The following is a 16170-nucleotide window of genomic DNA, read 5'->3' on the forward strand; positions in this document are numbered from 1 at the left end:
GTGGATGAACTGGGGCTAGTGACCTCAGGGGTTCTTGCTTCTTTTTTTAAATTTATTTTTAATTGGAGGATAATCACTTTACAATACTGTGTTGGCTTCTGCCATACATCACCATGAATCAGCCATAGGTACACATATGTCCCCTCCCTCCTGAGCCTCCCTCCCGCCTCCCACCCCATCCCACCCCTCTAGGTTGTCACAGAGAATCAGTTTGAGCTTCCTGAGTCATAGAGAGAATTCCCACTGATTATCTGTTTTACATATGATAATGTCTATGTTTCCACGAGGGGTTCTGGTTAACCTCAACTCTGGCATAATTCAGATGTTGCTGCTTTTCTTGTTTCAAAGGGGAAGAGACTAAGGCACTGTGTCTGTGAGCTGTTCGCAGCCAGCCAAGTGTTTGGAATCAGCAGGCTCTTCCATTCTGACTGTTCTGTCTACGGGTTGTTAAGATGCGAGGATGAGGCTGTCGCTAGGAGAGGATTTTGGGCCAGAGGAAAGGTTGTTTGGTTTAGTTTTTTTTTTTTTTTTCCTCATGTCAGTCTTGCTAGAATGTCACTTAAAAAAAAGTTTTATACTGGAAATGTCCATCATCCCAGAAACAAGATGTGTGATAAACTCCTTTTGGTAAATGTAGACCAGATCAGTCTTGTAAGTCATCCCAGGGTCCCAAGGACCCACAGTGTGCCAGCAGGGGTCAGAACTGTCCCTGAGGGGGATTCCCCGAGAGGGCTGTTTCCCATCCAATTCTCTTGGGTTTCTACCTACCCCCACCCCCCATATGCATTCTTGGCTAATGATTCCTCGTCTTTTTGGACTTTCTGAGAAAATATTTGAAATGGCTTTGGGTGCTGAAATGAAACTGTATTTTCTAATGCCATCCCCTGGAGGATGGCATGGCAGTCCACTCCAGTATTCTTGCCTGGAGAATCCCATGTACAGAGGAGCCTGGTGGGCTACAGTCCGTGGGGTTACAAAGAGTCGGACACAACTGAGGGACTAAGCACAATGTCAATTAACACCTACCATTATGAAAGTGATTTAAATACCAAAAATTGTAGGGAAGTTGTCACTTGAGAAAGGAGAGCTCTTGCCAAGAAAGGACACTGGCATCAAACACTCATGATTCTGCCTGGGGTTATTTTTGTTCACTTGGTGGGGGATTGGTAATAACCTCTGGCCTTGGCAGTGTCCTGGGCCACAGGCTGCTTGGTTTCTGTAGCTTCTGCCTCATCACCCAGAAGACACCTGTGGCACCATCAGAAATAAGGATAAGAGGGTATTTAGTCTTACTCTAAGGCGGGTAAGCTAAGACTGGGGGTGTCCTTACTCAGCTTTGCTTCCTGCTGACATTTACATTGTCCCAAATGAGACAGGGACAGGCCAAAACAATCATATTCACTCACCATGTTAAAGAGCAGGTACGTTGCCCATTTGTTTAAGAAAACTAAGCTCCATGGGGACATTTCCCAACCAGATTCATTCAACCAGAGCAACGGTAGCAGTGACACCAGGAGTGGGAGGCAGCCAAGCCACTGGTGTTAACAACCCGCTGGTAAATGGACACATAGACCCTATATCTGGCATGATTGAAAAAATGGGGTATATTTTCTAATCCAATATTCTCATGTTAAAATGTTTACATGATACATTTTTAAAAATTAGGGTACAATAAAGTTGCAACTTTGAGATGATTTCTTCTTTGGCATATAAATAATTTTTATCAGTAAAACTAAAAATAGCCATTAACGGGACTGAAAGAAGCTGTGTAGGATGTCAGGAAAGCAGCAGATTTGGAAAGGGAAAATAGGGCTTTGAAGGAAGGGTCTACAACTTCTGAAGTGAGGACAGTCATGTCACTGAGTGCCACAACACTTTTAAAATGATTTATTATTTATTCGGCCATGTGGGATCTTTAGCAGTGGCATGTGGGATATAGTTCCCAACTAGGGACTGAACCAGGACCTCTGCGTTGGAAGTACAGAGTCATAGCCCCTGGAACACCAAGGACGTCCCAAGTGCCACAACTCTGAAGGCACGTTAACCCATATTGGAATATCGGCTCTGCCATCAATGCCCTTTAGCCCTCCAGGGCCTGTTTCCTTATTTTTCACAGGGATGGTAGTCTATTCGATCAGGGTGGGCCTTCTAGTGCAGTCCTCTACAGGAATGAAGCTTTTGTTCTGTTCATCCACTAAACAGACAGGGTTTGGGTCTGTGGAGGTCTTTACCAGGGCCAAGGCCGCCAGCGGGGTCAGTGTCTCTGTCTCTCCCTTTCTATCCTCTGATACACACGAGCAGGGCCCCCCACATGCTAAGGAGCACAGCCTACCCCACCCCTATAGTCCTATGTCAATGAGCCATGAACAAACCATACACAGAGAGAAGCTTCTTTTTTTCTTCAATTTAATTGAAGTTACTTAGAAAAATAATCAGGCTTGAATGGCTTTTCCTGGAAGAAGATTCATGAACATTTTCACACTTTTGTTGGCAATGTGGAATTCAGCTTTCTTGAACAGTACAGTAAGATACAGGGAGAGTTTTCTACAAGCCCTCTACTGCATACAACTATGTAAAAAAAAAAAAATCACACTCCACAGATGTTAAATTATAGGTCCATACGCCATACTGAGCTTGCTCATAAGAAAACAGTACGGGCCGCCCCTTCTGTGCCTCACAAAGTGTAACAGACTGAAATTCGCCTGTTAACAGCCGAGAGTCAAGCTGGTTGTAGAAGATCCTGCCGCCTGTTCGTAGGGTCCAGTTGGCTGTGATGGAAAAAAGCTGGAGGAAATACTGGCTGTGGGGACTTTGCGGGAGTGATGTCAGTCCTGCTGACACGAAGGGGAAAGGGACTCTGGTCCCCAGGATGACACAGAACAGGGCAGCTCAGATCACGTGTGTGTGTGTGTGGAGGGGAGGGCTGGGCTGTGAGACATCTGCTCTGAGTCCCACTCACCAGGGACACAGTCCCTCAGCATCTGGCTAGCTTAGAATCAGGACTTTTGTAATCACTAGCTCAGCACTGGTCCAGACCCCACCAGCTAAGCTTTTGTTTTGGGAATTTTCTACCCATAGGGATTGGACCCTGGTGCTTCCACACCTTTGCCAGCAGGACACTGGTCTGATGAAGTTTCCACTGTCCACTGCCATCCTACGCCATCCATGTGAAAAGGCAAGACAGTGAAACTCACCTGGTGGACAGGTGGGAAGGAAGGTTTCCCTCTGAGACACCACAGGTCAGCAGACTGTCCTTTTTCCCAGACCAGCTGGGGAGGCAGAGATGGGAGAGGGTCTGGAGCAGCTGCAGGAATTCAAACCCTGTGGCTAATAGAGTTGTCCAACCAAAGGGTCAGGTTAAGCAGGAAAGTCCTTGTAAATGCTACTCTGTACCTGGTTTTGAAGACAAGGCAGCACCTTTGAAAGTTGCTGGGAGATGGGACACCTGCCTGTACTTTTCTCCAGCTAAGCATGCAACAGAAAGCATGTTCAGTTTTCTTTAAAAAAAAAAAAAAGGAACAAAAGAACCAAGAATTTTTATTTTCCAGGCACATTTCACCTATGGATTCTTTTTAACCAAGGACACAGAGTTTTTTCTACATTCTGCAAAAACGGAATCTATTTTTTTTAAAGTTTTTATGGCATTAGAAAATAAACTATGAACACAAAACAGGAGGAGAAAGAGCCCTTCGTGGTTGAACCACACTGCCGTATGGTCCTGAAGGACACTCTTTCTCACTAGCGGGAGAAGACGGACGAAAGAAGGCATCATGGCTGATCAAAAATGGATGAGACGCAGAAACACAAAGCTTGGGAAATCTACATGAATTTCCACTTAGAAAAACAAAAAGGACATAGTGAACAATTCCAAACTATAGAACTGAAGAAGCACTCGTTAAGGGTTGAGCAGTCAGCTTGCATTGAGCAATCTTAAGCTAGAATGCTGGGGGTCTAGCCGAGGCTTTGTGTCCCCTCCCTCCTTTCTGTCCACACCACCCAAGATTTCTCTGCTCCCTGCAGCAGGGAGGGAACTGTGGCCCATGTAATATCCAGAATTAGAACCATTGCACGTAGGCAAAAATGGAATTCATTTGGTAAAGTACCGTCACTGCTATAATAAATCAGGTGGGCACAGTGGTGTTGCTTTATTGTTGCTGTGTTTTGGATATTTTTGGAGGGGAGGGGTGAGGGAAGCAGTTTTTATCCTAGAAGACCTAAGATGTGCTAAAACAACCTAACCAAAGCCTACACAGAGCAATGCTAGCTCTGTGAGATAGTCTATAAAGTACAGCATCCTGCTTATGGAAAGTCAGGAAATGCCACGGACTCAATCAGTGATGCTCCTGGGGATTCACAACACACAGCACACAATCAAGGCTCTGAAAAGTCCTGCAGAAAGGAAATGGACTTAGCTTTGTTTCCCAGAGACACTTGACCACAAAACCCTTATTTTGCATCACACCAACTCGTGTCTGGGGAGAACCTGTGTTCTCTGAAGCACGTTATCAGGAAATGCCAGAAACCTCTTTTATCAGTAGAAGCTTTGTCTCCGAGGACAGTTTCCCCTGCCTGGTCATAGGGTCCAGGAATAATAATACCAGAGAGAGCTGAAGTCTGTCCCTCTACTTGCATACATCTCTATCCATCAAGGGTATGGTCGCTGTGCCCTTTGCAAAGGGGAGAGCGAGCTTGTAAGAAGAAGGTATACATCATTTTATATATAGCTTCGGCCACCCTCTCCAGTGCATGCCTCACTCACATTCAATAAAATAATTTTCTCAGTGAGACATGGCAGCTGTTGCTCACTGAGCTGGCTGTGAGCTTGCTGATACAGTTTTAATAGTTTCTGTGAATAAATTATTCATTTTTTGTTTGTTTAGAATACTCTCACCTCTGTGCTATACACTGAATCAAAAAAAAACAAAGCAAAACTTACCCCCACCCCATCCCCTATTATTAGCACTATTATTATTATATACAGTCTCTGCTACCAACTCATTTACTGGCTGTAAGAGGGAGGTGGCTCAAACTTCAACCATGGCCTCGGAAATGAGAAGCGTGTGCAGGCGTTAATTAGCAAGAAACAGGAAATGGAATGTTTCCAGCCTTCCAGAGGAAAGGGGCATGAATTACCATCCCAGAAGGTGGTCCTTGCTGCTCACTGCTGGTGGTCTCGAAGGCGCTGATGGTCTCTTGGCCTCTGGAGGACATGGGAGAGGGTATGCCTGTGCCTGTGTGTACAAACAGTCTGCCTCTGACCTTCACCAGGAGTAGAAACGCCAGGCCATTGCAAATCCTCCGATGTCAGAGTCCTGCCACAGAATTTCAATCTTTTTTACATGGCAAAGAGTAGAAAACAACACTTCTAGGTGGAGACCTGAATGCTTGGCTGGAAATGACAGGAGGAGGCGGTTGGCGAATCTCTCCCTTTCCCTCAACAAGGCAGACATCACTAATCAGCTACAGCATTCTTCCGTGCCATGCCTGGCAAATCTCTTCTGGGGCTTAAAGGCAAATATTACCAATAAACTGGAATGGGCACAGGACAGGGAACTGGTCACCTTTTGTGTTACGCATAGAGCTTGGACTACTCAAGTGGCCTGCTTCAAGCATGTGGTTTTCAAATTGGGCCATAAAAAATGTGAATTTGTAGGGATCGGATCCTCCTGGGGGGTCACCCTAAGTCCACGGATACCAGGGGTTTGCTAATTGTCAAGCTGGATACTCTGTGTCTATGTAAAGCTTCTTGAGGGCTGAGACTATTGGTTTTGTTCAAGGCTCTACCCACAGGGTCCAGAATTAGGCCTAGCACATAGCAGTTGCTCAATAAATACTTGTTGAATGTAAAGCAACAGCCATTTCACCTTATCACAACTGGCACTGCCAGTTAAAATTTTCTGTACAAAAGCCTATTCTACCAGATTGCTAATTCTGGTGGGGGGGAAAAGCCACAATCAGCTTTCTCCTTGGGATTTAAAAAAAAAATCACTTTTCTTTAGCATGACATGACTGAAATCAGTCCCTTGCAAAGGTGGCTCTATTTATTTCCAGCAGAATTTTAAGAATGGTGGCATCAATGGACAGCACAATGGTTATCACAGTGACTCTGAGCGGTTAGTAAGGAGAACATTCATGCCCCTGCAGGAGCTGTTTGCAAGCACAGAATGAAAACATAGATTTCTTCGGAAAAGACATTAAAATCTTGTTGCCCCCCCCAAAGAAATCTATACAGAGACCATGTTTAAATAACTATAAATAACTTAATTAGCATTTATGGAATGCACAATTCATGGAATTCACCAGAACACAAAGAAACCTCTGAGACAGTGTCATGGGATTCACGTCTAAAAAAACAAGGACACCCATCCTAGTCCCCTGCCAAGACAGCCGTCCTTCCCGAGTAAGGATTTTAAATAATTCTCACCATGCTGCTCGCAGCATCAATCCCCAAAGAAATATTAATTTACAAAATAACCCAATATCCATATAATTCTTTTTGACAAATAAACATCTTAAATTAAAAAAAGCACGATTCTCTCTCCCCTCTCCCCGCCCACACCCACCCCCCCACCATCATTCCAATTTCAGGTAGCTTGGCACTGAGTAATTGAACATTAAAAAATCGAGTTTGTAGACTTCGTACAGCTGCGTCTGGTGCTCCGAGCTGATGTTCTGGAAGAACTCTGTGGTCATTTCATCAGTAGTTCTCGTGGACTTGGCGTAGGTGGGAAACTTCAGGTAGCTGCCCACGCCCGCCAGCTGCAGGACGTAGTTGGAATCCTCCTCCAGCGTCTCGTACTTGCCCACGAGGTCGTAGCGGATGTGGCACGGGTGGCACAGCGAGTAGACCGTCTGCCAGTGCTCGTTGAAGGGCTCCTCGCGCTGGGTGTGAGGGTCGATGAGATACGCCACGAACTCCTCGAACTTGACGTCGTCGCCCTTGCGCAGGGCCTCCTGCGTGGCGTTCTTGCGCTGCCGCTTGATGATCTTGGTGCCGTAGCGCTTGTGGAAGGAGGTGTTGTACTTCTGCGTGAACTTGTTCCGGTAGGCGGACACCAGCCTCTCAAAGGGCTCCCGCACGAACAGGAACTTCATGTAGCTTTTCAAGCGGTGGTTGATCTCCGGGATGCTGTACTGGTTGAGGGTCTTCAGGTTGGCCGAGACGTGCGCCTCGTTGGCCGGGATCTGCATGGGGTCGCTGTACTTGCCGCGGCCGGTAAGGACCATCATGAGCCGCTTCCAGTTGGTGCACGCCACCTTGGGCACGTAGCAGTAGATGAGCTCGTGGTCCTCGTCCACCACCAGGTGCTTCAGGTCGCTGGGCGTCAGCACCCGCCGCTTGCGGCTCGTGGCGCTGTTGGCCCGGCAGGTGTCGGTGACCTGGTCCCGCCGCATCTGATGCAGGACCGCCGTGCTGGAGAGCTCCAACTGCAGGGGAGACGAAAGAGGGATGAGAGATCAGTACTTGGTGTGGGATGTTGATACGGGACCACCGGTCCACAACCACGATGGCCAACGCGGGCCACCAAGGCTGCCACTGCCAACCTAGATGGCCTGTCTCCATTTCCAGTTCTCTATCAGCTGTCAGGACTGTGCTGGTTCTCCCTTCCACTGTACTTCCTCTGGAGAGTAATAATAATGATCAACTCTGTAACGTGCCCATCACCCTCTACATCCCAGGCATTGTACCAGAGCTTCATATATAGTTTTTCTTTTCTTGAAAAGCTTGAACCATTATTGATTTATAATAGCTTGCCACCATGCCAGGTAACATGCTGCTAGTCACCAGGGTAGCAGTAATGAAAAAGTACAAGGTAACTGCCCTTATCGAGCTTAAAGTCCAGCTGGAAAGAAAAGGAAACTGAGGTTCAAGGATGAGGTTGTTACTAGCTTGAGACCACACAATCAGAGTCACTATTCAAACTCAGGTCTTCCTGGCAACCAAAGCTACCCACTTTCCACTCTAATCTGATGTCCAGTCCTCCCATATTTTGACTAAGGCAGGACAGAAGCCTAGAGTTCTGGAATTGGATTGATCTATCTCAAAGCAAGGGGATTCAATTTTTCTACAAGCCTATCACTGTGCACACCTGTCGTTTTTTGCTTCCTCAGTACCAGGGTCTTGATTCTCCTCTGGGAACCTGCTTTCCTTCATTCTCTGCTCCCTGCCCTCTCAAGCTGCTAAGCTGAGAGAATGCAGTCTGGAGCTTGGGGACAGAGAGAAGGGCTACCATGCAGGGAGCACTAGACTGGCAATGAAGGGGACTGAGCAAAGATGAGCAGAAAGACAGGGGGATGTATTTCCAGGGACATCATCTGAATACCCAGGTCCATATGTTGTTGAAACCAGACCCCCACATTCTGGGCTTTGGGGTTACATTAGTCAGTATATTTGCTTTGGTGCATAAGGCAGTCTGTCTGGGTTATATCATTTGGAAGCAAAATATGTGGGTGTTTACATGTATTACCTTTGATCTTTTCCTCTCTGCCACATTCATCTACTGAGCCACCGATCCATCCACTCAAATTATGTTGTGAGGTCTGTCCCCTCCAGGCTGGACTGGGGGTGGCCTAGAGTTGGGAATGCAGAGGGATCAGGGAACTCCCTCCTCTAAACCGAATCAGTAGAGCCAAGGGCCTGAGTGGCATACAGGAAGCTGACCTTGTATTTCCAACTCTGACCCATAGTCTGTACAATTCATTTTAGAACATGCATGGGGCAATTGGGAAGGGCTTATATTAGGGACCTCAGAATGTGACCTTATTTGGAAATAAGTTTTTTGAAAAATACTTATTTGGCTGCGTCGGGTCTTAGTTGTGGCACTTGGGATCGCTTCACTTCCAGGATCTTTAGTTGTGGCAGGTGTGGGTGCTAAGTCACTTCAGTCATGTCTGACTCTTTGTGACCCTATGGACTGTGACCCTATGTGACCCACCAGGCTCCTCTGTCCATGGGATTCTTCAGGCAAGAATGCTGGGGTGGGTTGCCATTCCCTTCTCCAGGGGATATTCCCAACCCAGGGATTGAACTAACGTCTCTTATGTCTCCTGCATAGGCAGGAGGGTTCTTTACCACTAGCACCACCTGGGAAGCCCAGTTGTGGCATAAAAACTCAGTTGCAGCATGTGGGATCTAGTTCCCTGACTGGGGATTGAACCTGAGGCCCCTGCATTGGGAGTGTGTAGTCTTAACCACTGGATCACCAGGGGAGTTCCTGGAAATAGGTTTTGTGTGTTTTTTTAGATGCAATTCAACTGAAGTCATACTGAGTTAAGGTGGTTTCTAGTCCAATGACTAGCGTCTTTACCAGGAGAGAACACAGAGACTCAAACACACAGAGAGAGAAGGCCATGTGATGGCAGAGGCTGGAGTAACGTATCTACTAGCTAAGAGATGCTCAGGATTGGCGGCCACAACCGGAAGTGCGTGAGGGAAAGGAAGGGTGTGCCCTAGAGCCATCAGAGAGGACCGCCCTGCTGACACCTTGATTTTAAAATTTCAGCCTCCAGAGCTGTAACAGAAAATTCCTGTTACTTTACGCCAGTGAATTTGTGCTACTTTGTTTTGGCAGTCTTAGGGAATTAATACAGGAGCCAAGCCTTCAGCCTATGACTTTGAGCAAATTGATATAAAATATAAGTGTATAAGAGTGGGTAATGTTATACATGATCATATTTTTACATAGAAGAGTAAGAAAAGAGTATTAGAGCACTAAGTAGAAAGTGGGTGAGACCTGAAATCAGAAGACCTAGGCAAGACCCTTAACTTTTTAAGCCTTGGTTCTCTTATTTGCAAAACTGGAACAGTGCCACCTACCCTGCAGGGATGTAGATTAAATCAAACAAAGTATGGTTCAGCATTTAGAAAATAAGATCAGGTCTAGTTTAGGTACAAAGTATGGTACCCAGGGGCAATTCATTCTTGATGACAGAAGAAAAAAATTAAAAATACGAGGCCAGAACTTTCAAATACAAATTTCACCAGCTCTGTGATTTTTGTTGCAGGCCAACCCTAGGTCATGAAGTTCAATTCATATTTATTTTGAACAGTAAAACTCTGACTTTTGCACATCCTGACTTCTGAGCAGATGTACTCATCACCTTAAGAGCATTCATGCCACTTGAAAAAACAAATAGAACTGTTCTAAAAGAAACAGAAGGATAAGGAGGGGGAAAGGGTGCATCAATTTTGTCCATTTAAATCACTATTGGACAAGTTTAAAGGCGTGAATGGCCAAATGAACAGAGAAACGGGGTCCCTGCCTACTTTCCCCTCAGTTGTTTTCAGCTGGAGACAATTGTATGGCTGGCTGACTCCCCAGGGAGGCAGTGTGTCAGCTAATACTGCACTCAGGACCACGAAGCCATGAAGAATGGAAACTATGCCATGGCGGCGTTTTACGTCCAGTTGCAGAGACAGAAAATAACTCAGAGGGGCTTTGAAATGTGGTATTTGGGGTTTCTTTATTTTCCATTTCCTCCTCCTCCACGGCAGTCTAGGTGGCAAATGGCGCACCTGCTGCAATGAGGCAGCACAGTTCCCCTCAGGAGGACTTGGGCACAGATCAAGAGAACAAGTATACTCTCAATCCTGAGACACATTCGCAATTGCTTCTCAGAGGACAAAACTCACCCAGGCCTTTAGTGTTGCATTTTTAAAATACTATTTTGCTTTTATTTAAACTTTTTAAAACGTATGGCTGCGCTCGGTCATTGTTGCTGCGCTCGGGTTTTCGCTCGTGGTGGGGGCTGCTCTGTAGCTGTGGTGTGCAGGCGCCTCACTGCAGTGGCTTCCCCTGTTGCAGAGCACGGACCCGGTAGTTGTGGCACACAGGCTTAGTCGCCCTGTGGCACGTGGGATCTTCCCGGACCAGGGATCAAACCTGTGTCCCCTGCATTAGTGGCAGAGTCTCAACCACTGGACCACCAGAGAGGTTCTTAACTTCTTACTTGCAAATGATTTCAGGCTAGTGTAGATTTTATTAAGAGTATAATGTATAATTCATTAAAAGTATAATGGTACTAAAGTATGCACAAATATAAAAGTAGGGAGATGAGACCAAACATTCAAATGATGGATGATGATGTTTTACTGGAACCAGGGCCCTGCTTGAAACATACAAGGTCTGCTCGGGGCTGGTGCACTGGGATGACCCAGAGGGATGGTACAGGGAGGGAAGTGGGAGGGGGGTTCAGGATGGGGAACACCTGTACACCCGTGGCAGGTTCATGTTGATGTATAGCAAAACCAATAAAATAATTAGCCTCCAATTAAAATAAATAAATTTATATTAAAAAAAACATATAAGGTACTTGCTGTCTGTGCTGGGACAGCATCTTTGCAGTGTGGCATCCCTCCTCTATATGCCACTCAACTCTCCCACCACTTTCTCATTTCTAGTTACTGTGAATTCCAGCACCCTGTAATATCACTTGACCTTTACTTGGTCCAAATACATCATTTCTGTATTTTCTGTCTCTGCCCATTTCTAATGAGCCCAAGACAATAAAAATGGAGCTACACAGTACCACCATGGCCATCGATGAACACACGTGCCATCGTTTCACATGGTAGGACTAGGTAAGCAGGGGTGGCCCAGGGATAATCCAGAAATGCTTTAACTTTTTCAAAAACACAAATAAGAGTACAAAATAAAAATTTAAATTAATTCTTAGAACTTGGAGTGGGAGCTCTATCTGTGGACCCCTTGAACCTTCGTTTAAGAAACCTGGATTAAGGAGAGCCCTGGACGGGTCAGAGGGACTGGAGGAATGCTTTGCCATCACGGTCAGGATGGAGCAGGAGAGATTTCGGATGGTGGCCTGGGCTGTTACAGTTATCTCCACACTTGTTAGCAGGACCAACAGCAGGTTAGAAGTTGTAATCAGATAAACCACTGTTTCTAACTTAAAGAAAATGCAGATCTGGTTACATCATTTCCACACTTGTATCCTAAGCAGTTTCACAGGAGCTTTTGTAATGGTCCCAACTCTTCAGCAACTAATAACATTCTCTGAGTATCAGTTTGGGATCTAGTCAAGGGACCTACAGCTCTGGGACATCAGGAAAACGAGGGAGTAAAGAGCATTCTTTGGGGGAACAGTTCACTCCCTTGTCACAGACAGAAAACATGTGTCTTCTCCAACCATGTTTTATCAATTTTACAAAGAGGGTTTGTTGTGCTGATAATTATCTGAGCTGCGAGATCAATCTCTTCACTCTTTAACTCCCTTTATCTCCCCTCTTTGTTTTTCTTTTCTCAAAAGTATTTGTACAAAGGACAGATGTGTGGTATAAAATTGAAATAGGAAAAAAAGAGGGCTGTGATTAAGGATCTCCTTTGGTGGTGGGCTTCCTAGTAGCAGGGACGAAATGGGAAATGTGATTAAATCTCATTGCTTTTATTCTCAGAAAGGAGAACCATTCCAATTGTTTAGGGCAGAAAATGTACACAGTCTTTATTAATTTGTTTTTGGCTATGCTGGGTCTTCATTGCTGCTCGGGCTTCTCTCTAGTTGCAGGGAGCAGGGACTACTCTTTAGCTGCACGGGCTTCTCATTGCAGCGGCTTCTCTTATTGTGGAGTATGGGCTCTAGAGCACAAAGGCCTCAGTATGTAGCACGTGGGCTCAACAGCTGAAGCTCCTGGGCTCTAGAGCACAAGCTTAATGGTTGTGGCTCGTAGGTTTAGTTCTCTGCAGCCTGTGGGATCTTCCTCGACCAGGGACCTCCTGCATTGGCAGGCAGACGCTTGACCACTGAGCCACCAGGGAAGTCCAGAAAATGTACACAACCTTAAGGGATGCAGAAATTTGAGTCGAGGAGGGAGATTGTTGGATTCAGTCTGCCCATGTTGGCATGTTCAGAGGGTCACTTTCTTCACCAGACACTAGTATCATGCCTCACTACCACCTGTGTCTACAGGGTGTTCCAGCATTCACAGAGCATGTTTACACACCATCCCACGTAAAGGTCCCATTGGGAGTCTTCCAGAGCCTATTAAAAGGAAGTTTATATTTAGCAGACCAGCCCAAGCTTCCAGCCATGTATCATCTTTTTCTGGGCTGGCTCCTGCCAGGTATTAACAATACTTCACATGAATGGTTCTCAACCCCGAGTATGCATGGTAGTCAGCCAGAGGGCTTGTTGAAACACAGTTTGCTGGTTCGCACCCTGAGTTGCTAAGTCAGCAGGTCTGGGACAGGGCCTGAGAATTTGCATTAAAGTTCCCAGGTTGTCAGTTTGCTGGGGCTGCTCTAACAAAATACCATTTCTGCTTAAGCAGCAGAAATGGATTTTCTGAGTCCTGGAGATACAGGCAGGGCTGGTTTCCTGAGGCCTCTCTGCTTGGCTTGAGTGTGTCTGCCTTCTTGCTGCCTTTTCACCTGCCCGTCCCTCTGTGCATCTTTACCTTTTGCTGTCTCTTCCTTCTCTTATAAGAACACTATTCCTGCTGGGTTAGGGCCCACCCTAATGGCCTCTATTGAATTCAGTTATCTCTTTAAAGGGCTTTCCAGGTGGCTCACTGGTAAACAATTTGCCTGCCAATGCAGGGGATGCAGGTTTGATCCCTGGGTTGGAATATCCCCTGGAGGAGGAAATGGCAACCCCCTCCAGTATTCTTGCCTGTAAAATCCCATGGACAGAAGAGCCTGGCAGGCTGCAGCCCATGGGGTCAGAGAGAGTCAGACACAACTGAGCTCACACACACACACACTCCTCTTTAAAGACTCTATCTCCAAACAGGGTTACATTCTGAGGTACTGGGAGGTTGGGACTTCCACATATGAATATTGGGGGTGGGCACAATTCAGCCCATTACACCAGGTGATGCTGATGGTCTGAGGACCACACTTTGAGAACCACATCTTTATACTATGAGGAAAGGACTGTAATCTAACATCTTTCACCAATTCATAGCTAGTCTTTTTTTTTTTTTTAATTGAAGGAAAATTACTTTATAACGTTGTGCCAGAGCTAGTCTTAATTATAGAACCCCGAATCAAGTTCATCATCTGCTGCCAGGCAACTCCCAGGTCTACTTCCAGCTCCAGCCCCCACTCCCCTCACCTCCCTTTGATCTCCCAAAAGTATCAATTAGGTCAGAGAAAGGCTGATTCTAGGAAACCATGGACATGGCTACAGGCTCTGAGCTGTATCTTGCGTTCTCATTTAGCTGTCTATTTTTAATTTGGACATTTAAAAAAGGCAAGTATAATTAGTTGAAGTACCAAATTTAGGGACTATTTGAAAAAAGTCTTTAAAACTTTACTACGTTTCATCTTAAAAAGGAAGGGAGGCTGGTTTCCCTTAAATTAAAACATCTTTTGTGGTGTTTACAATTTCTTTCAGACACAAGAACCCAGATGGAAGGAAGAACAGCTGGTCCATTTTACTGAGTGGGGGAGACGCAGAGGAGTGGAAACCCAGAGAAAAAGGTAAATTTAAAGGCATCCAGAGAGTGTGGACCAGCAGAACCTGTCATTAACAACTGTCTGCTTGGACCCAGCCTCAGATTATCCACTTGAAAATCCTAATACAAGACCCCTTTTAGCATCCTGGTGGCACTGCCATCATCCTGTTGATTTTATTTTTTTTAATATTTATTTGGCTGTGCCGGGTGTTAGCTGGGGCACATGGGATATTTGATCTTCATGGCAACATGGGGGATCCTTAACTGTGGTTTGCAGGATCTTTTCGTTACAGCATGCGAGCTCTTAGTTTCGGCCATGTGAGATCTAGTTCTCTGAACAGGGATCGAACCTGGTCCCTCTGCATTGAGAGTACGGAGTCTCAGCCAGTCGACCACCAGGGAAGTTCTGTTGAATTTTGTAATTGTGGGGAAGGAGAGGAAAATCCAGTGATCTGATTTGCTGTGATTCTATTCTCTTTCCTTCATTACAGAAATTCCTAAACTCTCACCTAAAAGGCTAGTCACGGAGGAATCCACAAAGAAACCACATCCATAGCAGAAAAGAGGCCCGAGTTTATACTGGCTACCACTTTTTGAGCCACCGTTAATCCTTGCACTCTAGGGGACAGGTATTGTTAGTATTCCCAACTTATGGATGAGAAAACTGAGGCACAGGGAGAACAGGTAACTTAAGATCAGGGAGCTAGGAGCTGGGGCTCAAATCCATGTAGCCTATGCTCTGAGCCCCCGCACTGTGCAGCCTCCCAGGATCCTCAGCCCTCCCAAGAAGTTACCAACTCCAGGGCAGCTGCTGGAGCCATGAGTCTCTGTGCTGGCGGCTCACAGGGGAGACGTAAATACCACTGAAGCTTGGGGGCCCCACCCTAGGGATCTGATGCCATTGCTTTGGGTGTGGCCAGCTCCCTGGGGATTCAAAAGCTGCCCAGGTGGAGGTCACTGTCTTAGAGGCTCCAGTGCTGGCAGCTGTTAACTAAAGCACAGAGTGGACTTGAGCGATGATCTGTCTGTGATCTTGGGAAAGTTTCACCTTCCTAGTCTTCAGATTTGAAATTGGGGGCTTTCCATCCCGTAGGGCCAGAGATCAAAGGTCTAGAAGGCCATAATCCTGATGTCTTTGGCTATATCCTTAGCGAACTGCTAGGAGTTCTATAATGCTTAAAAACTTTTATGTTTAGAAAAGAAGAAAAAGCCTTTGAGCCTTTAAAGAGAGAATCTAGTCTGAACCTGTTGCAAAACTTAAAGGGTTTAAGAAAGCAGTGATTTCACATTAACGGACATTAACATTGCCAGGGAAGTTTAATTATAGCTGATTTACAATGTTGTATTAATCAGGCTCAGATGGTAAAGAAATCTGCCTGCAATGCGGGATACCTAGGTTCCACCCCTGGGTTGGGAAGATCCCCTGCAGGAGGGCACAGCAACCCAGTCCAGTATTCTTGCCTGCAGAATCCCCAGGCAAGAGAAGCCTTGCCTGGGGACCTCATGGGGTCACAAACAGTTGGACATGACTGAGTGACTAAGCACAGCACATACGGCAAAGTGATTCATTATAAATATATACATTCTTTTAAAATATTCTTTTCCATTATGATTTATCATAGGATATTGAATATAGTTCTCTGTGCTAGTCACAGGGACCGTGTTGTTTACTCATTCTATATATAAAAGTTTGCATCTGTTAACCCCAATCTCCCACTCCATTCCTCCTTTAGCCCCCTCCGCCTTGGCAACCACGT

General features: G+C 45.9%; 1 protein-coding gene across 2 annotated transcripts in view; it reads right to left on the reverse strand.

The window, feature by feature from the left end:
- Positions 1 to 2389: 2389 nt before the first annotated feature.
- CHST11 (carbohydrate sulfotransferase 11) overlaps positions 2390 to 16170 on the reverse strand; it is a 266938-nt gene continuing 253157 nt past the window's right edge. For both annotated transcript variants that reach the window (XM_040234827.1, XM_040234826.1), the window contains exon 3: positions 2390 to 7428. In XM_040234827.1, coding sequence (XP_040090761.1) covers positions 6574 to 7428 — 855 coding nt within the window. In that variant the 3' untranslated portion in view covers positions 2390 to 6573. The remainder of the gene's footprint in view (positions 7429 to 16170) is intronic.

The sequence above is a fragment of the Oryx dammah genome, unplaced genomic scaffold, assembly GCF_014754425.2.
Source record: "Oryx dammah isolate SB20612 unplaced genomic scaffold, SCBI_Odam_1.1 HiC_scaffold_29, whole genome shotgun sequence".
Classification (NCBI taxonomy): Eukaryota; Metazoa; Chordata; class Mammalia; order Artiodactyla; family Bovidae; genus Oryx; species Oryx dammah.